We start from the raw sequence: 24,274 nt of genomic DNA on the forward strand, positions 1-24,274 counted from the left end.
GCAAGAAGATGGAATTCACACATCTTGTGTGAAAGGAAGCTGGGACTCACCCCTGCCAGCACTTCAGGCCTGTGTGAGGATGGGCAGTGAATAGATCCTGCACTTTCTCCAGTCTGTGATCTGAAGTCACTGCAGAAGAAACACTCCATCTACCACACACAGCTCACGCCCATCCAGAGGCTCAATAACTTTACCTTCTATTGATACCGAGTGATGAAAAACATTCCCCTTTCTTCCACAGGACTACCTGGACTGTGATTAAATACAAGGGGACTGGGCTCGTGGTGAAGCATCTGATCCTGTATACTGCACCAGTGCCTGCAATGTTGCTGCTGGAGAGTCACAGCACTGGCAGCTGCTCTTTGCTATGGGCACCAGCACACACGTTCTGAAAGAGCTGAGTGCTGTGCGTTAATTGTGGTTACTGAGCTCCAGCACTATCACACAGGAGGCCACAGAAAAAGCTGCTTCATGGCCTGAAGAATTTTAGGACAGAAGGCCTGGGTTTTCTGAGGCGCTCTGCATCCTCCGTACTCACAAACAGCAGAGGCAGTAAGGGAAGAAAACCACTGACAATCTGAATTGTAATCAGGCACACATCTATAAATAAAGCAGACATCAAGGGCAGCTGAGGGGTTTCAAAAGCACCTTTATAATTGAGGAGTGCAGCTCCCAGGAGACTGGCACTCCAAAATCACAGGGATGCTTTCAAAAACTCACACCCTGCAGAGTTCAATTTTCACTCTTAATCTGCTTTCAGATTTTACCAGCTAATTCTGGTGAGGCAGAGATGAAGCACAAGTTCCCATCAGGAAGGATGCTCTGTTACTGCAACTCTTTTTTTACAGTATATGCAGGAGAAAGAGCACGTGTTTACGTGAGCATAAAGGCCCTTCATTTCCCAGTTAAACACACCCCTTCCTGCAATAATCAATTCAAGTAACTATTTATCAAAATTCCAAACGAGATAAGGTGGTTTTAAACAGGTTCCCATCACACCACCCTCATGTCTTTGTAGAGAGCTCATTTTTAAAGCGCAGCAAGCAGACAGGGAGCTGTTTTGCCATTTAAAAAGCTGGCCCTTTAGTGTGTTGCTGCTTACTTAGTGAAAGATTTGGTAGAAACCAGTGAGCAGGTTCCAAAGAGTCGCACTGCAGATCTAAATAACTTGTACAAAGCTCATTCCCCAGCCATTCAAACCAGCGAGTTCACTTTGATTCTACCCTCCTCAATGTCCAGGACAATCACATTCCTTCCTACAGCGAGCATGCCCAGACGCTATTCCAAAGTACAAAACACAACCATCAAACCAAATGTATTAAATCTAAGTGGGGATTCTGTAGTGCGGATGTTACTGAGCTAAGACTTTACCCGACTGAACACCAGATATTTTACTTATTGGCCAATGAGGGAGCTTGTGGAACACCTGCTCTCAGCCACAGGCATTGCTGTCCTGTGTCACAACCTCCCCTGCAGCTCCTGAGCACCAGTGCTGTGGCTCTGCCAGCCCAGGAGCGTGCAGGACAGCACTTGAACCGTGCTGCAGGCACACAGCCCATGACAGGCACACAAACAGCTCACAAGCAGCAGAACTGACTTATCAACAGCAAGAATCTTAAACTTCCCCTGTATACTCAGCAAAGTCCCCACTGGTGACAGCATCTCACCACATCACTGGTCACACTGCTAATATTAATTCTTGTCTGTTTGGTCAGCATTGCTTGCAACAAACCCCATGAAAATGAAAAACTAAGTAATGTTCTAAAAGCAAGCATACATCTTTTGTCATTTTTCTTTAACCTGGAGATCTAAACAATCTAAAAAGTCTTGGGAAGCTGAGACCAGTGTCCTGGTGCAATACAATGGACTGCTGACCTGAAGTTACTGCTCTGGCAGTCATTATACTCAACTCATTTCACAGGTGAATGCATGTTGTACAGACAGACTGGATAGTTTTGAGGCTGTCTGTCTATGTATCTATCTATATTCAGGACAAGTTCGCAGAGCATTACAAAGTGTCATGTTTTCCTTTGAAGCTATGGCAGTGTTTAGATCTGAAATCAAACCTGTTAATTAAAAATCCTCTATGTCTGGAGCCTGGTGGGTCTTTTCCTGGAAGGCCGTGAGTTGAAATCAAGGTCAGGTTGTTGAACTGCAGATGCGGCCTGTGGAAGGAAACCATAACACCGTGGTTGAAGCAGGGCAAGTGTGCCAGGCTCCGGCTGGTAGAAGCATCACCTAAGTGCACGTCAGTGCGTGGTCACACACTGTACAGCCAGCATCCAGCACAACCTGTCCTAATCCTGACAGGTATTTAGGCTCTACCATGTAACTAACACGCTGTTCCTTATGGCAGGACTTACCTGTGAGACCACTGAGTCTGCCCAAACACCTCTGGTAGCAGTGGGAAAGGAAAACCAAGTCCTAACAACTGGGAATTGGTCTGCTTCCTGTGCTGGGCCTGCTGCGGTTAGGAGGGCACATCAGAGGAACAGCGTAGCTTTTAGTTCCATATTCAGGAGGATACAGAAAGCAATTCCTTTACATGGGGCAGGTACAAAGTGTTTTGTCCTTTTGCTAAGAGGCACGTGTCTCTGGGTACCAGGCTACTTTCTAGTTTCATTAAGGGCAGAGTGTGGTGGAGAACCAGGCTGACAGCATGTTGAACTAAATGTGATCTGACATTTAAAGCCAAATAAATATTATGAGTGATTAAGCCTTCTAATCTTCGAGGCTTTCTGTAAGTTGAGTACGGATTGATGCAAATGGTACAAAGGAATCAGAATGTTTTTTATCAACCAATGTTAATTTGTTATTCATACTTTTAAAAAATATATTCAAACAAAGTTAAAGGTCATACTTAAACCAAGGAATTTCAAGGTTATGGCTGCCCCTCTCAAAATGCATATTAATAGTTTAATTCTGGATTATGGATTATCTATGGTAAATCTCCATGCGTACGCAGGCCAAGTGCAATGTGATAAATAACCTTCATGTAACAGAGTGCATATATTTATACAGATTATGGGCCTGATTCTCATTTAAATTAAGGTCACTCTGCAGAGGTGGGTGTAAACAGAATCTGCTCTTCATTTACGGCCACATTATGCTGGCTGAGGGATACAAAGTGGTCCTGATGGAAACCCGGGTTATCCCGATCCATTGAGCTGAATTCCAAGAGCACAGAACGCCACCCGCATCGGTGCAGCGCTGCCAGCGGGTGCTTACTGAACAACTACAACTTCATACACCTCAACAGGATGGCTCCTTGGCAATGGATTTACATGTAATTATGAGGAAAAGTACTACACCAGTACACAATCATGCTGGACACTCGCATCCTGCCTGTCCCCACAGCAGTGAATCAGAGAATCAGGATAACCTGGGTTGGAAAAGACTTTTAGGAACATCAAGTTCCTTGTCAGCTTAGAACTGTAATGACCTTTGCACATCACATGCTGCATGGCTTCAGGCCAATAGGTCTCCAAGTCCAGGTGCTACAGCAACATGACTTTCAAATTCCATTAACAATATTCCATTAACAATTGGTGTCCCTGCCCATGGCGGGGGGGTTGGAACTGGATGATCTTGAGGTCCTTTCCAACCCGAACTATTCTATGATTCTATGATTCTATTTCAGGTGAAGCAGCAGAATGAGGGTCCTAAGCAACATGAATATGTCTCTCTTTCATGAGTGCACTGTGATGCACTTTATTGATCTGGCCCCATCCCATTTTCTTCTGCAGATGTTCTACCTCTGCTTAGTCCATACACAGTCATCCAGCATTTCCACAGTCATCTGGCATTTGTTCAGTTCTTCCCCACTGAGCGTGAGGCTTCGCTTCAGACCTTTCACTCACTGTGATTTACTAACTAACGATTTAGTTCTACCTCAGTGCTCCCACGGCATTCCCAGAGGCCGCCATGATCCAATGTTTCCCATCCATTAATCTTGCAGGCATCAAAATGTTGATTAGCATCTCCTTAGCAGACTGATGAAATGGGTCATATCTTCCATTCCCATTTTACAGTAAGAAAAATCAGGGCACAAAGAAAACGGGATTAGGGCTGTCAAAAAGGCACATGATGCTGAGGGCAGAGCTGCAGAGGCCAGAGGCAGGTACCCAGCACTGCCTGTGCTCCAGGAGCTGGCACGCTGCCCTCTGGGTCCATGAGCACAGCTCCATGCAAATAATGGTCACATTTTCAGAGAGGTAAAAGTCTTCTTCAGCTAAGAATCAAACTCTATTAAATGGCTAAGCCATGAGTGAAGCTTCATTATTGAAAACACAGGCTGGAATATGGGAAGATTATCAGAATCTTTAAGGAAAACAAATAAACCCCACCACTGTCGAGTATTACAAAAGCTTGATTTCAAAACTGTAGCTGGTAATCCTAACCTTAGGATTTTAAATATATATATATATAGAATCACAGAACCTAAGATTCTATATCCACAGTAAGGATATTGATGTGCCAAGACAGCAGATCTGCTTTCCTTAATGAGACGTCTCCAATCATTCCTGAATGATTTTCCAGTAATTCTGTAAAATGTGTATTGATCATGAGGATAGCTGAAAACAGTAAATCCTATTGACAGCAACCTATCCAACTTCCATCCAAGTCAGCTTTTATCCCAGAAAACTGATTAGGGGAGACAATAACAGAAGTTAAATATACTGAAATTGGCTCTGAAAAGGCAAGTCTGTAGAGATGGTACCACACAGTCCGTGTTTCAATATAGAATGGTTTGGGTTGGAAGGGACCTCAAAGCTCCTCCAGCTCCAGCCCCTGCCACGGGCAGGGACCCCTTCCACTGGAGCAGCTTGCTCCAAGCCCCTGTGTCCAACCTGGCCTTGAGCACTGCCAGGGATGGGGCAGCCACAGCTTCTCTGGGCACCCTGTGCCAGCGCCTCAGCACCCTCACAGGGAAGAGCTTCTGCCTAAGAGCTCAGCTCAGGCTCCCCTCGGGCAGGTTCAAGCCATTCCCCTTGGCCTGTCCCTACAGGCCCTTGTCCCAAGCCCCTCTCCAGGTTCCCTGCAGCCCCTTTAGGCACTGGAGCTGCTCTCAGGTCTCCCCTTCAGGAGCCTTCTCTTCTCCAGGCTGCCCCAGCCCAGCTCTCTCAGCCTGGCTCCAGAGCAGAGCTGCTCCAGCCCTCGCAGCAGCTCCGTGGCCTCCTCTGGCCTCGCTCCAGCAGCTCCACGTCCCTCTTGTGCTGCTGCCCCAGAGCTGGAGCAGGGCTGCAGGGGGGGTCTCCCCTGAGCACAGCAGAGGGGCAGGATCCCCTCTCTGAGCTGCTGCTCATGCTCAGGGGGTGCAGCCCAGCACACGGCGGGCTCTGGGCTCAAGTGCTCACTGATGGGTCTTGGGGAGCTTCTCCTCAGTCAGGCACTTAGAATCAGAGAATCACAGAATAGTTATGGTTGAAAAGGACCTTAAGATCATTCAGTTCCAATCCCCCTCACACTAAACCAGGTCACCCGTATCTACATATATACACCTACATCATATATACTCACACACATATATACAGGCATTTAACTACAAGGCTGAAAACAACAGGCAGCCTGGGGGTGCTCAGCCACGGTTATGTTCAGGCACCAGCACAGGGCGGTAATGGCTCTGAGGGTCTGAGCAGTGGCTGTACACACATGGCCACACTCTGTGCCATCCACCCCATTCTTCCATGAAGCAGTGTTACTTCTAGGCTAACGAAAGGGTGGCTTGTTTATTTATTAAGGCATTTGATGCCTTCTTGCTGCCTAAAATCTCTTGGTAACAGAAAACCACCAAAGGCTCTGAGAAACAGGTAGTGTCTGTAGGAGAGTGAACGTCTTCTGAGCTTCTAATACATAAATTGATGCCTAATACGAAGCAAGGTAAAAGCAGAGGTTCCTGTTTGGTGGGAAAGTCTTCAAGTTAAGAGCCTGAGCGAAAGCAACATAAACCAAGTGCACCTGCATTTTAGAAGCAACTAATTCCAGCAGGGATTCATGTTGCTGTGGATACAGAGGGAAGAACAGCTCAAAGATACTGGTAAAGCAGGGAGGGATTAGAGTATCTAGGGAAATAAGTAAAAGGTATTGGGTTTCATTGCACAGCTTTAGAGGACAGCTACAAAAAGAGTTTAAACACCCTTGTCCTTGAAATAAAATAGGACTGTCAGTTTACTGTGAGCATAAGCAAAGGAGCAAACACAAAGTTTTAGTACAGTACTTAAATATAGAGAGAGATGTGTGCCTGTACCTCCTGCAGTTTGAACCTTGCTGCTCCCTGCTGTGTTTGCGGATTTTTTGCCTCCTGTTTTGCTACCTGTTGTTTTCCTTCCTTGTGTGCACGGTGTAATGCTGGAGGCTGAGATGGTGGAAAGTGCCTGAGCAAATGATTTAATTAATTGCTCTCATTAAACCCTCCATTATCACAACTAATCACGGTCAGATCTCTCCTGTTACAACAAACTGGGTGACGCCTGTGTGAACCCAGGCGCTGCAGTGAGCTGGAACAAAGCATCGCTCCCTGTGCCTGCAGGCGTTGGGGAAAGCTCAAATAGAACAGGTGACAGAAGAAAATGCTTACCCTGGCTCCTGACTCCTGCGGGCACTGCGCTGTGGCACAGCCTTCAAACAGTGAGGTTACTGTCTGCAATCGTAACCTACCCAAGAGCCAAGTCCTGAGTATCCTGTACCCGCAGCTTCACTCAGCTCAAGATCGCTCCAGAAAGCGCAGCGAAGGGTCTCTTTCCAGCCCTTGATCCTGAACGCTCGGATGTGATCAGGTCTTGCATTAACGAAAGTGAGAGATCTGAGCAATTTGTCTTGCAACAAAGGAAGGAACCTCAGGCTTGGAGTGGGAAGGAAGGAGCCCAGAGCGAAGGATGTGAGCAGCAGAGAACCAGGCGGGACGCTGGGTGCTCAGAGCACAGGAATGCCATGTGCACGGTGGCAGTCCCCGGGAAAAGGCGGATACAGGCCCTTCTCCTGTTCCCAGAGAACAGCACAATTTATCCCAAGCAGGACCTTTCATTTGTCAGGGAAGACCAGCACCCAAACACTCCAACCCCACGGCAGGCAGGATGTGACCTCCAGAGTAGACTGCTCCAGAAGGAAAAGATCTTTGACCTGTTTTCCAGCTCTACACAAGCCCCACACAGAACTGCTCAGCTGCACAGAGGCTGCTGCTCTGAGGAACAGCACATCCCACTCACCCATGTTTTCAGCAAGGATAAACACACTCAGCACTAGAGCCCGGGTTAGCAACCTTTAGGAGCACAGTGTTTCCCTATTGCCATGGTACTAAATTGCTCCTGTTTGCTTGAACAGCGCCAGTTGCTTCTGCTGGCAGAGCTGGAAAAGCCTTCCCCTCTGCACTTGCACTCCCGGGGCAGCCGCACTGGACTCAGACAAGGGAGAATCCACCCAAAGTTGAGTATGAAGCGATGAGAAAACCCAGCAAGAACCATCCCCCCGCATGGTGCAACATGGAGCCGTTCTGGTGGCATGAGGGCTCTGACCAACCCAACAGCACCTGGACATCAGGATCATGGTACCAGCAGCAGCAGAAAGGGTTTATGGTTTCTGTCAACAGTCACCCAAGAACCTCACGTGAGTACATCAGTTACAGCCCCTGGAGCAGGACTGTGGCTTAACTGCAGTGTCCATCAGCGAGTTATAGATTAGAATCATAGAGTGGTTTGGGTTGGAAAAGGCCTTCAGATCATCCAGCTCCAACCCCTGCCATGGACAGGGACGCCTCACATTACAGCAGCTTGCTCCAAGCCCCTGTGTCCAACCTGGCCTTGAGCACTGCCAGGGATGGGGCAGCCACAGCTTCTCTGGGCACCCTGTGCCAGCGCCTCAGCACCCTCACAGGGAAGAGCTTCTGCCTTATCTCTAACCTGAACTTCCACTGTTTCAGTTTGAACCCGTAATTATTGATAATTAACCCCCTGTAATTACGAGTGAACAAAGATAAACCAATTCTTCATTGGATCAACATAAGGAAAGTGTTAAGATTGTGAACGAATTTGCTCAGTGAAAGAAGGGGTGACAACAGAGTCTTCACAGGGACACTTCTCAGTGCAAGGGCCAAGAAAAAGGTTTCTACATGTTCATTTGTTCTAAAAACTGTGCCCATGGTGACTCTTCCTCCAAGACCAGCAACAGACACGTTGAGACGACCACCAACTAAAATGGAAAGGGAAGTGAATCTAATCGCCAGTAGCTGCCATAAAACCCGAATGCCACTGAGGACACCAGGGGACAGATCAGTCACTGCAGTGGGAGGATTCACATCTTCTTCCCAGAACAGGCCTATTTCCATTCAAGACAGGCCCAACATGGCCGCAGTTCACCATCCTCTTTCATTTCAGAAACACTCTCCTGAAGTGTTCGCAAGAGATTAAAAGGAAAGTGTTTGCTTCTGACTTTGATTTACCAACATTCAAGATGTAATTTCTTTTAAAACTGAAGAGCTACTTCTTTTCAATGGCACCTCAGCAGAATACCTCTTCACGTCCCAGGTCCCTCCTCCTGACACACCACCACATCCTCCCTTCAAAAACTCACGTTTTGATGGAAAGTGCTTCTATCGAAGTACTGCTTTTCCAGAAGCTCCCCACCAGGTTTAGCAGGGATTGACTTCACCAGATGCTGCATTCTCAAGAGCAGCCTTAAGGCCAGGCCATGAAAGCCACCACTGCCACTGCTGCCAATAGCTTAGCAAGAGTCCATTAAAAAGCCAGGTATACTTCCTCTGAGCTTTGGCTCACACCCCTCAAGGGTGCTGTGAGTGTTCCTCTCCCCAGCTGGCAGCTCCTCCTCTCTCTGGACTCTGAACTTGATGGTTTGATTGCTCACCAGCAGGGAAGGGCTTGTTGAGAATGTGGTACTCCAGGGCAGCCTTGGATGCAGCGATCACGAGATGGCTGAATTTGAGATCCCCAGGACAGTGAGAAGAGCGTGCAGCAAGCTCACTGCCCTGGGCTTCAAAAGAGCAGACTTTGGCCTCTTCAGGAACCTGCTTAGTAAGGTTCCATGGGATACAGCCCTGGAGGGCCGGGGGGCCCAAGACTCTTGGTTGATATTCAAGGATCACCTGCTACAAGCTCAGGAGTGCTGCATCCCAACTAGAAGGAAGTGCAGCAGGAGGGCCAGGAGACCTCCTTGGATGGATAAGGAGCTGCTGAGGAAAATTCAAAGGAAAAAAGAGGCTTATATAAAATGGAAGCAAGGACAGGCAGCCTGGGTAGAGTACAGGGATGTTGTCCGGGAAGCTAGGGACCAGGTTAGGCAGGCTAAGGCCCAGTTAGAATTAAACCTAGCCAGGGATGTTAAGGATAACAGGAAGGGATTCTACAGGTACGTAGCAAACAAAACAGACTAGGGACAACATAGGCCCCCTGAGGAAGCTTTCAGGAGAACTGGCTACGCAGGATTTGGAGAAGGCTGAGGTTCTGAATGACTTCTTCGCCTCGGTCTTCACTGGCAAAGGCTCTGACTGCACCACCCAGGTCTTAGAAGGCAGACGCAGGGACTGTGAGAATGAAGACCTTGGGCCCACTGTAGGAGAGGATCTGGTTCGAGACCATCTTCAAAATCTGAACGTGCACAAGTCCGTGGGACCTGATGGAATCCATCCGCGGGTCCTGAAGGAGCTGGCGAATGAAGTTGGTAAGCCACTGGCCATCCTATTTGAAAATCCTGGCAGTCAGGTGAAGTTCCCGACGACTGGAAAAAGGGAAATATAACCCCCATTTTCAAGAAGGGGAAAATGGAAGACCCGGGGAATTACAGACCAGTCAGTCTCACCTCTGTGCCTGGCAACATCTTGGAGCACATTCTCCTGGAAGGCATGCTAAGGCACATGAAGAGCAACAAGGTGCTCGGTGACAGCCAGCATGGCTTCACTAGGGGGAAATCCTGCCCAACCAATCTGGTGCCCTTCTATGATGGGGCTACAGAATTGATGGAAAAGGGTAAAGCAGTTGATGTCATCTACCTGGACTTGTGCAAAGCGTTTGACACTGTCCCACACGACATCCTTGTCTCTAAATTGGAGAGACATCAATTTGATGGATGGACCACTCGGTGGATAAAGAACTGGCTGGATGGCCGCACACAAGGAGTTGTGGTCAATGGCTCGATGTCCGGCTGGAGACCGGTAACGAGTGGTGTCCCTCAGGGATCGGTGTTGGGACCGGTCTTGTTTAACATCTTCGTCGCTGACATGGACAGTGGGATTGAGTGCGCCCTCAGCAAGTTTGCCGATGACACCAAGCTGTGTGGTCCGGTTGATACGCGGGAGGGAAGGGATGCCATCCAGAGGGACCTTGACACGCTTATGAGGTGGGCTGATGCCAACCTCATGAAGTTCAACCATGCCAAGTGCAAGGTCCTGCACCTGGGTCGGAGCAATCCCAGGCACAGCTACAGGTTGGGCAGAGAAGAGATTGAGAGCAGCCCTGCAGAGAAGGACTTGGGGGTGCTGGTCGATGAGAAAATGAACATGAGCCGGCTGCAGTGTGCGCTCGCAGCCCAGAAACCAACCGTATCCTGGGCTGCATCCAAAGGAGCGTGACCAGCAGGGCGAAGGAGGTGATCCTGCCCCTCTGCTCTGCTCTGGTGAGACCTCACCTGGAGCATTGTGTGCAGTTCTGGTGTCCTCAACATAAAAAGGACATGGAACTGCTGGAACAAGTCCAGAGGAGGCCACGAGGATGATCAGGGACTGGAGCACCTCCCGTATGAAGACAGGCTGAGGAAGCTGGGGCTGTTCAGCCTGGAGAAGAGAAGGCTGCGTGGAGACCTCAGAGCAGCTTCCAGTACCTGAAGGGGGCCTATAGGGATGCTGGGGAGGGACTCTTCATTAGGGACTGTAGTGACAGGACAAGGGGTAACGGGTTCAAACTTAAACAGGGGAAGTTTAGATTGGATCTAAGGAGGAAATTCTTTCCTGTTAGGGTGCTGAGGCACTGGAATGGGTTGCCCAGGGAGGTTGTGAGTGCTCCATCCCTGGCGGTGTTCAAGGCCAGGTTGGACGAAGCCTTGGGTGGGATGGTTTAGTGTGAGGTGTCCCTGCCCATGGCAGGGGGGCTGGAACTGGATGATCTTGAGGTCCTTTCCAGCCCGAACTATTTTATGATTCTACATAGGACGTGGAGGCACCTCCTTGTGACCCTTATCACAGGACCAAAAAAACCCAACCCAAACCCAAACTTCCCACAACGTTTCCAGGCACCATTTTGAAGATAATTACATTTGTCCCCACTATGCTGCTGGAAGATGATGTTCTCTTTCCCACAACGAACTGCACTGAGAAGTGCTACAAGCACCAAGTGCCTTGGGGTAGCAAAGTGCAAACAGATGATGGTTGATCTGCCATCTCCGCTGCAGGTTTCTCTCTCAGAAATGGGAGTGTTTGCTCCAGAGCTGCACCACTTCCAATATCGAGCTTCTCAAAATCAGTGTGGCAAAGTCCTTGCAGTGACCCAACAGGAAGATCTGAAAGCTCTTTCCTTTCCCATACACCACACACGGTCATTCAGACACAGCCACACACTTATGTGGGAACATCCACAGCTACCAAGTCTACCTGATCAGCCCCACTATCCCAGATGTAAGTCGGCTTTGAGCTTGACCAAATCAAAGCACCATCCAAGCGCTGCTTTACTGAGAGCATTTCCTTACTAAAATTTCAATTTCCATTCCATAAATGTTTCAGCATTTCATCCTCTTAAAAGTATAAAACAGGGCAATTATGTTTCTAGACAGAAAATGAGGGGTATCTGATTATGGCCTCGGTAGTTACAGTCTCTAGCTGTTTGAATCTAATCACCTGGCAGTTTCAGAATCGCAGTTGAGACACATCAACACCATTTTCCACAGATGAAGATGCCATAAATTGGGCAGTAAAACTAGAATGTGGTTGAAATGTTGCTGTTTTGTCTGCACCAGGGTGAGTGTTTCAGTGCATAACACACAGCATAAATTCCAGCTTGTGAATAGAACATTTTTAATATTATTGGCCGGCCAAGCCATGCTAAAACTAAGGGATTTTTTATGGATGCCTATTTACCAGACCCCAATTTTCCAGGTTATTGCAGAGGACATGAGTATTTTGACTCCGGGGTGTTGCTTGGTGCAGATCTGGCAATGCTGCCTTTACAGGGATGAAGAGTGCACACTTGGAAAAGCACATGGACGTCAGAGGATTGACTTGCCTTGAATGTGAACGGCTTGAGATCAGTACCAATGCTTTTGTCTTCACTTCTGGGCACATTCTGCTCCTGACAGCAGGAGCAGGCAGGAAAAGCAGACACTCCCGAGAGCGAGAGCTGCGTGTCCTGAGGCAGCGCGGCAGTGCCACGGGCTCCTGCCAGACAGCTGGCAGCACCAGGGCCAGGCTGGAGCAGGGCCACCATCGCTGAGCCCAACATCTGCATGGAGCAGCTGCGGCACTGGGCTCTGGCAGCCTGGAAGGCACAGCTGCCTCATTGGTACTGGTCCCCAGTGGGGAGCAGCCCGCGAGGTGCAGCACCACACAGCCTTTGGCACCCAGCTCTTCACCAGGGCAAGGAGGTGCTTCTCCAGCAGCTCCCCCCCTTGCCTGTGCCCTCAGCTCCCATGAAACTGAAGTGACGCCCAGTTACTGCAGAGGTGCCACTGACACTAGGGCCCAGGGTATCCAGCCCACCAGCATGACGTGTCCCAGTTCCCACCACCATGCAGTAACATGGGTACTGGGGCAATCAAGCTACAGCTCTACCTAACCCAGCCAAGGCCCACTAGGAGCCTGTGCAGCCTGGCTAACAGAGCATGCAGTAGAGATTCACCAGCTCGTTGCTCTATCCTGCGCACTCCCAGCTCTCACCGCAATGTAAACTGCACCAGACTCATCTCCTTCCTGAGACCTGGAGGGTAACCACATCATTCCAGAAAAGGACCTTAACATTTCAGCTCATCAGGCATTCAGAAAAACCAAGCAAGCACCTTCAAACAGCGGTGTTCTGTCAGAGTACATACAGATCTACACGTGACAAGGAATCAAACGTACACTAATCACTAGGGAGAAGGGTCACAACTTAACAGCCAACGGGTCTGAACGCGCTCCAGTGCTTCAGAACCAACTCACAGGCAGTTTATAGACCTCAGTGATTCCACTTCCACAGCAGCCCTGGGAAACAAACATCAAACAAAGAAAACCAAACATGAACAGCAGAGAAAGTACATCTCCTGCATGGCTTCAGCAGACCCAGAGCATCCACACGCAGTGTTTGCACTTGGAATGCTGCTTTGTTTGCTCTGACCTGCGCTGATCAGAGCACGATGGGCAGCCAGGTTACCTGGCACAGAGCTGCTCCAAGAGCCCAGGAATGCCACCCCCAGCCACCAAGAGGGGTACAATGCACACAGAACAGAATTCTATAGAGACTCCTGTGACTCATGGCAATTCTGAAACGGGCTTTTCATGAGAAAAACACTATTTCCAAGACCAGTTTTAACATGCAACAGGAAGTTATAAATATTCCTATCTAAATAGTAGCAAAATCACCAAATCCTCACAAATTTGACACGTGAAAGAATAGTCTGGGCTCAGACAAATGTTCTCATGTGTTTAAAGGGTAAGTACTTCAAGCTGAAATAATCTATTTAAAACTGAAAGTTGTCTCCAAAACAAGAACATAACTATAAACCAACCCCATATTGATGCTAATTGATACCTTTTGGCAGAAGCAGGTCAGTGGCTGCTAGGCAGGCGGAGCTGACCCACATCCTCTCCCCCAGTTTATGTCTTGTATCAGTCACTGACAGTGTCCTTTGTGATCCTGACTGCACAATATGGTGAGATATGACCCATCGTATTTATCTTTGTCACAACTTGATCTCTATTCACCAGAAATGATGGAAGGCAGCAACATCTGAAGGACATGGGCCCGGTGACACTGAACACATGGTCAACCACAACATCATTCTGCGTTTGCCTTGGTGTGAAAAAAAGGCAGTCAAAAGGAAGCACATGTATCTCAATTCCTGTGGCAGAGGCAGATAGTATAAAGCAATGAGGATCACCAAAGCATTCATTACACGTTAGCTCTGTGATCAGCAAGTAAGCACTAACTATTTAATTAGGCAACTAATTAGTGCCAGGCAACATGGAAGCTTCAGATGTTCTCAGACAAATGCAGAGATAAAAAGCCTAATTAAACAGCAAGCGTTATGGTAACCACTGCCAACAGGCCAGATGTGCAGGGCAGTGAGCGCTGTGCTGCCTGAGAGCAGCCACTGGGCTCTCCTGTCACACTCCCTGTTCTAACCCCTGCCATTTCCAAGCTGATCTTTCACAAATTCAGCTCACAACGGGAGACACTGTCCTCCAGACACTCACGAGTTTCCTGTGCCAGGTTCTGGTTCTGCCTCAAGGAAAAAGTTCTGGGCTTTGATAAACATGCCCTTTGATCCACTTGGTTTTTAAATGCAACAGTTATTTAAGTGCACCCACGTGGAAAGGGAAATCTATTTCCCAACCCCTTCCCACAGCCACCTTAATTTACTGCTGTTTCGTGCAGCATGTTATGTATATTTCCAGTGTCCTCAGAGAATAAGTCGTTGTTTACAGCAGAGGTTGGATTAAGGAGGTTTCGAGATCATGGATTAAACAGGGTTTTCCCTATAATCAGGAGACAATGCTGCTCTCCACAGCTATATGCAAAGAGGTGGATAAAGAGCTAATTGGTTCACTACAGTGGGACCAGCGACAAGACACCGCTGGGAGCTGCATGCCTGCAGCCGGGGGCCTGCCAGGAGGCCCTGTCAGCGCTGTGGGCACTGTGAGCAGCGTGAGCAGTGTGAGCACTGTGAGCAGTGTGAGCGCTGTGAGCACTGTGAGCAGTGTGAGCAGTGTGAGCACTGTGAGCGCTGTGAGCGCTGTGAGCACTGTGAGCACTGTCAGCGCTGTGGGCACTGTGAGCAGTGTGAGCAGTGTGAGCACCGTGAGCGCTGTGAGCAGTGTCAGCACTGCCAGTGCTGTGAGCAGTCAGCACTGTGAGCACTGTGAGCACTGGCAGCGCTGTAAGTGCTGTGAGCACTGGCAGCACTGTGGGCGCTGTGAGCACTGCCAGCGCTGTGAGCAGTGTGAGCACTATGAGCAGTGTGAGCACTGTCAGCGCTGTGAGCACTGTGAGCAGTCAGCGCTGTGAGCACTATGAGCAGTGTGAGCACTGTCAGCACTGTAAGCACTGTGAGCGCTGTCAGCGCTGTGAGCACTATGAGCAGTGTGCGCACTGTCAGCACTGTAAGCACTGTGAGCGCTGTGAGCAGTGTGAGCACTGTCAGCGCTGTGAGCACTGTGAGCACTGTGAGCGCTGTGAGCAGTGTGAGCAGTGTGAGCACTGTCAGCGCTGTGAGCACTATGAGCAGTGTGCGCACTGTCAGCACGGTAAGCACTGTGAGCGCTGTGAGCAGTGTGAGCACTGTCAGCGCTGTGAGCACTGTGAGCGCTGTGAGCAGTGTGAGCAGTGTGAGCACTGTCAGCGCTGTGAGCACTATGAGCAGTGTGCGCACTGTCAGCACTGTGAGCACTGTGAGCGCTGTGAGCAGTGTGAGCACTGTCAGCACTGTAAGCGCTGTGCCCTCAGCCACGCCAAGCCAGGGTCACGGCTGGGTCTAACCGGGTCTCTGGCCTAACTCTGGCCTAATGCTGCGGCCATGGCCAGTGCTCTTACAGTGTCAAAGAAATAAGCACATCCAACCCACTGCCCTGCCCTCCTGGGACACCAGCATTCAGAGCTGAAGTTACATGTAAAGCATCTCAGTACTGGGGCATATGAGAAGATCAAAAACCTGTAGCTTCCCTTCCCCTAAGGATATACACAATGGGGAACACTGGTGTAACTGAGCACTGTGCGACTTGGTATTCCCAGCTGTAGCTGTTCAAGGTTTTCAAATACCTTGTTAGCTGCAGTGGACGTTTCTCCTGCTGAACCTCACCTCCAAGAACTGGTATCTGCACAACTCAGAACGGAGCTCGTTTCTCCTCTCCTCACACTCAGAGGTACTGACAGTCTGTACTCACAAAACACATTTTACACTTACAAGTCCTTTCCAGATACAAGTGTCATTGAACACTTGCAGGCTGAGTATTTAAACCAGCTTTTTCATGTGTAAGTTTAGTAGATGCACACTTCAGCTCAGTGGGGATGACAAAAAAAGAAAAGCGTAGTTTCTTAAAAACTTCCTTTAGTCTTAAATTCAGACTCCTTTTTAGGGTCTCCATCCATGACAATGCGTCAGTGTTAGTGGCTCGTAGCACTGCAAGCGTAGGGGCATGCACGTATTTACCAGAATGGCTGACAAAACTCTTCCTTGTAGTTTTTCTTGGTTTTCCCCCCCAAGGACCAAGTCCCTCAAGGGAACTAAAACCGGGGAAAGCTTGTGTTTTAGCTCAACAACCTCTTCCGAGTTTCTCCGGCTCGACTCACTGGAGCTGAAGGCTCTCCCCACAAAGCCCCACGACAAAGGGAGGGAGGCCAGAGCCTGCTGAGGAGGGCAGCGAACAATAGGGGCCGGGTGTTGCTGGGCTGAGCAGCGTTTTCACGAGGGGGATTGGTTCACTAGCTGCTTCTCCTTTAGCACTGGACATCCCGCAGGGTTTGCACCTCTTTAACAAAGGGGCTGATGCGCTGCAGGTCCTGCAAGCCATGTCTCAGGGCTGGCTCTGTGCAAGGGGGAGGATGTAACTGCACTGCCAGGAGGACCCCCAGCAGGACCTGTGGCACTCACAGCTCCTTCCTGCCTGCCACGCTCCTGCAGGGCAGTAGATGCTTGCATCAACTGATGGCGCAGCTCCTCGCTGCCCCTCCACAGCGCCTGGGCTCTGCTGCCAGCTCGCAGCAGCCCCTCATGTGCTGGAGGAGCCGTTCTGTCACCTGTGCCCACAGTCGGCCGTGTGGCTGGGAAGCTCGGCTCTGCCTGCACTGCTCCCCTGCTTCCCGAATAAAACATCCCTGACCTTGCAGGAAAGCAGCACTACGGCTGGAAACATGTCTGCATGTGATTACACTCCGAGAACAGGAATCAGCAGGAGAGATATGTTTGAATGGTGAAACATGAATAATGAGATCACCTCCCCTGACCTAGCAATAGATTAAGCACAACGGATTCAATTCTCCAGGGCTCAGAGCACCCCAAGCATCAGGAAGAAGCGTTCCTGCTAGCAGGTCATTCCATACACTCATCTGCAGCATTTCCACACTGCCCTTTGAAACGACGGGCACCAATTTGGGTGCACCAGTGCTCTGACCTCTGCTTCCAGAAACCCCAGCAGCAAGGCAGTGAGCTGCACGGGAAGACTGAAGCAGCATTGAGACAGCAGTTTACAGCACATACAGAACCCCAGCCTGGTTTGGGTTGAAGGGACCTTAAAGCTCCTCCAGCTCCAACCCCTGCCACGGGCAGGGACCCCTTCCACTGGAGCAGCTTGCTCCAAGCCCCTGTGTCCAACCTGGCCTTGAGCACTGCCAGGGATGGGGCAGCCACAGCTTCTCTGGGCACCCTGTGCCAGTGCCACCGCACACCACACACACCTCTGCAGCAGGCACTGTCATCAGGCTCGTGTTCGGTGCCAGTGGATAAGGGGGGTGCCCCTGGTGGCAGGGGACAGGGTGACCCTTACCAGTGCTGCAGCAGACATGCTGCAAGGCCCTGCCTCGTACAGCCTGAGCAGAGGCTGCTGAGAGGCAATGCTCAGGATGATCCCTGTTCAATGGAAAATGGATTTCTTCAGCTCAAAAAAGTTGAAAACACTTGTAACATGTAGTTCTAATAACTGTTCTGTTGGTAAGTGAATTACATTGTGTGTTTCCATGGTGACTGAGCATGTAAAATAATTAAGTATGAAGAATAATGACGAGAAAACTACTTCCTCTTTTTCAGGATTAGAAGCTTACAAATTAATTCAATCTGGCTATTTTTAGTGCATGTAACCTCTGCAAACAGTACTAGAAAAATATGAGTAAATTAAACCAAATTGTATTAAAAGGCCTTCACATTGATCAGGAGACTTGATCTGCTGCTGATGTGAAAATTAAAACATCCTCTTTCTGAAGTCCATACATATATGAACATCAATGCTGGGGCATTCTGCACTAAGTGCTGCCTCTTTGCTTCTTTGGTCTGAGCACAAGGCTCAGGCTCTCCCAAGCAGGAGCACCCCTTGGTGCATCGCTGCAGACAGGCTCTCATGCCCTGCTCACTGCAGGGACCCAGCTTCTGGCGGACACATTCACAGCATCGGTGTGTTTTGGTTTCCCTCACAGTACTTCACGCTGAAAGTGCAGTAATACAGCACGGGGTGAGCAACAGGAACATGGCTGATAGCTGTAAAGTGCATTTTTAACTGAGTTTTGAGTGGCACAGGAGGATGAGAGGAAAGGGATTTTATCCCAAGAGGGATGCTCTGCAGGCAGTCAGAACCTAAGGAAAAAGAGCAAGCAGCTGGTATTTTTCCTCCCCTGCTCCAGCACTATAATAACATCCACAAAGCACTTCAGCTCTTGCTTCTCCTGCCATATTGATATTTTAATTTGTGATGTTATTCATGGCTGCTGTAGAAAGAAACTCTTGACTCAACCAACAGAAACAGGCAGAACTGTCGGTTCCCTGCCAGCCTCCCCGGCTGCACCGGCCGCGCTGCTGTAACTATGACACTCACAATCTGAATGCCATGCTCAACCTGCAAGTCCTTCCAGACAGTTCTAGGATGTATGCTTCATTTATGAGGAAAACAACAACTGCACAGAAGGACTTGGATTCTCACATACAGACTGAATTCCCCCCAGCCCCCACAACAGCTAGGGATGGGTATGGCAGGGAAACACAAGCAGTCAGATATCAGGGAGGGGGCACCTTGTCCTAACTGTGGGAAGTCTGTGAACGAGAACTTCACCGTGGCTCAGTGCCCTGGGTTCAGCAGTAGCCGTCATTTTTCTCCTTCTTAGTAGCTGGTGCAGTGCTGTGTTTTGACTTTCAGCCTGGGAACAGCGCTGATAACACCCATGGCTGCTATAGCTGAACATAGAACACTCAGACAGTGGAAGGTATAAGAAGTTGTATACATTTATTCCCCCTCTCAACCAGTTCAGACTGCTCATTTACTCCAGTTTGGAGAAGTCAGGGTCACCACAGCAATCTGATTTGCAGTTTTACTGCTCGTGAATCCTTTAACGTGTGGCCTGTGCTCTTGGTGGGCCACAGAGCAGGCCCAGACTACAGGAGAGCATGTCCTCTGCTAGCCCTTTCATCACCCCAGGGTCTACAGCAAAAACAGCTCAAGGGCCTAAAAGGACAATCCTTGGTTTCTGAGCAACCCCAAACATCAAAAGACTCGTTGGAATCACAGGTATCAAAAGGTGTCATTACAGTCAAGAGCAGCACAGTGGGCTTAAAACTCAGCAAGCTTCTGTCATACACTGCACAGCTCTGAAAACTCACATCACAACAGAGAAGTGATGGGAGGGATTCAGACAGTGATCTGTGATCCCACTGAGCACAACTGGCTTTACAGATCAATACTGCTTTGGAGCACATGTAAGGGCCATGGATTTAACCTCCACCTCTAATATTTCTGTGCAAGAACAACTGTCAAAGAGATATGAAGTATTGAAATTCAGTGTGCCTTCACCCTGCAGATCTACTAGCAGCTCTGTCAGCACTTCCAAGTTCCAGGGCCCACCAGGATGCAGCACCGACTTCTGAACATCCTCAGACACTCAGCTCTTTACCAACTAGCAATGGAGACAGACTCAAAGCATGGTTCTGAATGGACGCAGCAAGCCCTTCAACCAAAAGGTAACACGTTCTTCTCAATAAAGGAAATAAAATAGACAACTTACCAAAAAACAAGCGTTTCCAGAAAAGAGATTCCAACGTCGGACGCACCAACCACCACAATTCTGGTGTTGACAGACACTTTGGATTCCAGCACCAGCTTTCGATTTGTGTGGTTCAGAGAATAGCTCAGCTGTGAAAAAACACGGAACACGACACAGAAATGCATGAAAGGAACCCAGCCAAAGCCTGCTGAGAATCCTTAAACCATGCGCCATGCCTCACCTTGCCTTCACACGGAGCTCACCATGGCTCACTGACATGACTAACGCTAGGGCTTTTCAGCGCACAGCACAAGATAAATGATGGATAAATGGCACTACAATGTTGAAATATGTGCATGTTTAATAGGTCGCAGAAAATTAGCAGAGCTTAATGGTCTGGCATCTGGAAAAGATGCTATGGAGTCCTTGTAAGAGAGGAGAAACACCGCCTCTGCTGTCATTTACTACCATTAGCTGACACCTGGGGAGCGTATTTACATAATGTTAAAGTAATTTCTATACTTTCCAGAGCAGTTTGTACTCTCGCTGCTTTATTCATGGAAATTGCTTTACGTCTAAGGAGGAACTTCTATCTTGGAGTGTCTTCATGTGTTTCATGGAAAACTCTGCCAAAGTGATAGGATTAACCTTCTCTTTTCTTAAACACAGAGCAGCCAGACCGCAAGGCAGGCAGACACCAAGTTAACATGTATCTCAATGCACTGAGATCAACACTCGGGCCAAAAATCTGGCTATGAAGTTTTTAACTACCGGCTTCAGTTTCTGTTCTTCTTAATGCAGACACTGGCTCAGACAACAAATTCCACGTATTTGTTTACCTGGTGTCCCTAGGTCTCAGCAGCTAACAGAGGTTCTCGCAACAACGACACAAGGGACAAGAGATAATGTTGTGTTTGACAATTGTTTCCTGCCCTGAACTGTATTTGATTCTCAAAGGCCTGATGACACGCAGGAAAACATTCCCCACCTTGCAGCACAACCCACTTGGCATGGTGCTGACTGCTTTGGGTTATGCACGCTCCCACTCCACAGAACGCGTAAGTGCACATTCAGAAATGCACTGAAGAGACAAGCAAAATGGAGCTGTTTCTGTTATTTCTCAGGCACTTCTACACAGTGCTGCTGTGTCACCGAGGCAGGAAGCACTCCGAGACTTGGACCAGGTTCTCTTCTAGCAGGTTACAAACAGCAGACAGGGTTAATAAAATCAACTCCTCTAAATTCCTCCTATGAGATTACAGTGGAAATGTATTCTCCATGTATTAGTTGTCAGAGTAACTCGATATACAAAGACCGACTGTTCTATTTTAAAGCTACGGCAATTGCACTGCCTCCTCAGGAAGCACGCCGCACGCTGGGATCCCCATTGATGATCCGCGCCCTGCGCTCGCCACGGCGCGGGCCCACGGCCGGGGTCCCCGCACGGCCGCACCGCAGGAGGCGCAGGGCCGCCCGTGCGACGCCGTGCGGGGCTGCACCGCGCCCGGGGGAAGGCAGCGATCACCGCCGGCCGTGCCCGCGGGGCAGCGGCGGACGCCAAAGCCGTGCCCGCCGCGGGGCCGCCGGGCCGCACCGCCAGGCGAGGCGCTCCCGGCGGCCGCTCAGCGCGGCGCAACGCTGACACCCGGTGGTGAGCGGCCCCGCACGGGAAGATTCCAGAAGACGGGTGCAGCCCGCGGGCAGGGCGCGGGATGCGCAGCCCCGCGGGCCCCGGCTGCCCGGCGCCGAGCACGGGAGCGCTGCGCTGCTGCCCGAATCCCAAACGCCGCCTTGCGCCGGCCTCAGCACCCGCTCCGCAGCTGCACTGCGGCGGGGTGCGCCCGCAAACGGCGCTCGGCCGAACTGAGGACAGATCCGTGCACTCCCACCTTTCGAAACTGGAAACCCTTTTCTGTGACACTGAGAACATGCATCACTGGGAACGTGCGAAGGGATGGGAAGAACGGACTGCCCCCCCCCCCCCCGCTTTAAGTAAGACCTGGACGTGTTTCTGGGACACCCTGAGCAGGCCTGCCACAAGTAGATTGGGTTGTAGTTGGAACAAGTCCAGAGGAGGCCACGAGGATGCTCAGGGACTGGAGCACCTCCCGTATGAAGACAGGCTGAGGAAGTTGGGGCTGTTCAGCCTGGAGAAGAGAAGCTGCGTGGAGACCTCAGAGCAGCTTCCAGTGTCTGAAGGGGGCCTATAGGGATGCTGGGGAGGGACTCTTCATCAGGGACTGTAGTGACAGGACAAGGGGTAACAGGTTCAAACTGAAACAGGGGAAGTTTAGATTGGATCTAAGGAGGAAATTCTTTCCTGTGAGGGTGGTGAGGCACTGGAATGGGTTGCCCAGGGAGGTTGTGAGTGCTCCATCCCTGGTGGTGTTCAAGGCCAGGTTGGATGAAGCCTTGGGTGGGATGGTTTAGTGTGAGGTGTCCCTGCCCATGGCAGGGGGTTGGAACTGGATGATCTTGAGGTCCTTTCCAGCCCTAACTATTCTATGATTCTGTGATTCTACAGCTCTGGCGCTGCTCTGCAGGGGGGCGCGGGGGCCTCGTGGTCCCACAGGCAGGCACCAAGGACCCTGCTTCAGGCCCTAGTCCTGGGGCTGTGACCCCCAGACGAGAACTCCAGCAGGCTCCTCTGCTGCACAGAGTTGCAGCTTTATAGCAAAGCCAAGCCAAGCCTTCAGCAGCACACCATCAGTGATGTGTCTGCTGAAATGCGGCTTTAACCACGTTAACAGAAGGTCCAAAGAACATGAGGAGATGCTACTTGCAGCTCACCTCATCAACCGAAAGAACTCGACAGGAATGGCAGCAGCTAATGGGATCAACCCCACGGGCTTGCAGCTGTGCCAGGTTCAAACACCCCCCACCGCAGGCTGTGTGGGGTTTGTTTTCCACATGTACCCGGGTGATGAAGCACAAAGCAGCAACACCAGTTCTGAGGCCAAGAGTTGTGCCTCATTTATGAAATGGCTTCTGTATCAAGGGTACAAAGGCAGCACATGAGCAGGATCTAACGGTTTTGTTCACCGCACAATGGCCCCAACACCAACAGCTGTCATGCTTCAGAAATCACCTTTCTAACGGCTAAGTACACTAAATGGCCCCAGGGAGTAAGGAATTAGGTGGATTGGTCCCATAATACCACCTTATTTTAGCAAATGTCAGGACAAATGACTGCATATGTTCCCCGGAGGAGCAATCACACATCATAATTGATAGGTCAGTCGCCAGCTCTAACTTGTTTATTTCCTACCCAATTCATTAAACAAACCAGCAATCAGTAACTAAGGTAAGGCAAAAAAGCACCGAAGCTGTTGTCAGGAGGGGTGCATGTACCTCGGGAAAAGGAAGCATGTTCTTTGGTTATCAAAGAGATGTTGTCCCCCCTTCCTGCCCTGGTACCTGACAGCCTCACCATCACCCCCATCCCATCACCTCCTCCTTTCTTCACTAGGCCACAGGGGACAGGTCTCATGTGGACAGTGCCACCCTCTTTGGGGCCTCCAGGCTGCACCACACTAAGAGTGATACCCATGTCTCAGGGTACTCCCTGAACACACAAACCCTGTGTGCAAAGCACGTCTCACCGGGGATCCCGCATGTATCTACATGGATCTCTACACCACGTGCAGTGTAGGACTGATTTACAGCACTAAAACTCTCATATCCCTCACCCTAAGAAACCAAGGGGAAAAGATAACATGAAATCATTATTTGGTTTTAGCAAATCCATTTGTATGCATTTCTTCCCCTGCACTTTCAACCCATGTAAAGCATCACACTCATTGCACATGCCCATATACACTGCTGTATACATGCCATCTCAGATGGTCCTGACCCATAGCTCCTCCTAAACATTTGACTCTGGGCTATTTGTGGGATTTCTAAAAATAATCACTGGAATTTTCCTGCCAGAGGTGTGTTTTATAGCAAACATTACCTTCATTGAAATAGAAAAAATGGAACCTGAACACCCAACGATGATCAGCCACGTCACACAGAGGGTTTCAACTCCAAGAGAAAAGGAGCAGTGCTATGTTCTGAACTGGGTGTTAGTAAATGCATCCCGTTAAACACCAGCAGTGTGTCAGCGAGCTCTTACGCTCATTGCTGCGGCTCTTCATGCAAAGACTCCATCAAGCAGCAGGATTTAGACTTGATTTTGTTGCACGCTGAGGACTTGGGCCTTACCCAGCTCAACACCCTCAAGTGTTTGCTACATTTAAATACATGAGAGTGGCGCTGACTTCAGAAGCACTGCTCAGGGTACCACATAGGGAACATGGGACCAGCTCGCTCCTTACGTACTCAGCATCCTCACAGATCCCTCAATGCTACAGGATGTAACAGGGACCACTTGAAGAGCCCTCCTAGCCCTGTCCTGGGCATCCTAA

General features: G+C 49.7%; 1 protein-coding gene across 1 annotated transcript in view; it reads right to left on the reverse strand.

The window, feature by feature from the left end:
• The window catches only part of CFAP61 (cilia and flagella associated protein 61), a 108,062-nt gene that overhangs the window by 36,592 nt on the left and 47,196 nt on the right, over positions 1 to 24,274 (reverse strand). Inside the window, exons 17-18 of the mRNA XM_065679276.1 lie at positions 19,887 to 20,014; positions 2,067 to 2,165 (exon numbers count right to left, since the gene is read on the reverse strand). Coding sequence (XP_065535348.1) covers positions 2,067 to 2,165; positions 19,887 to 20,014 — 227 coding nt within the window. The remainder of the gene's footprint in view (positions 1 to 2,066; positions 2,166 to 19,886; positions 20,015 to 24,274) is intronic.

This window comes from Lathamus discolor, chromosome 5 (assembly GCF_037157495.1).
Source record: "Lathamus discolor isolate bLatDis1 chromosome 5, bLatDis1.hap1, whole genome shotgun sequence".
NCBI classification, from domain to species: Eukaryota; Metazoa; Chordata; class Aves; order Psittaciformes; family Psittacidae; genus Lathamus; species Lathamus discolor.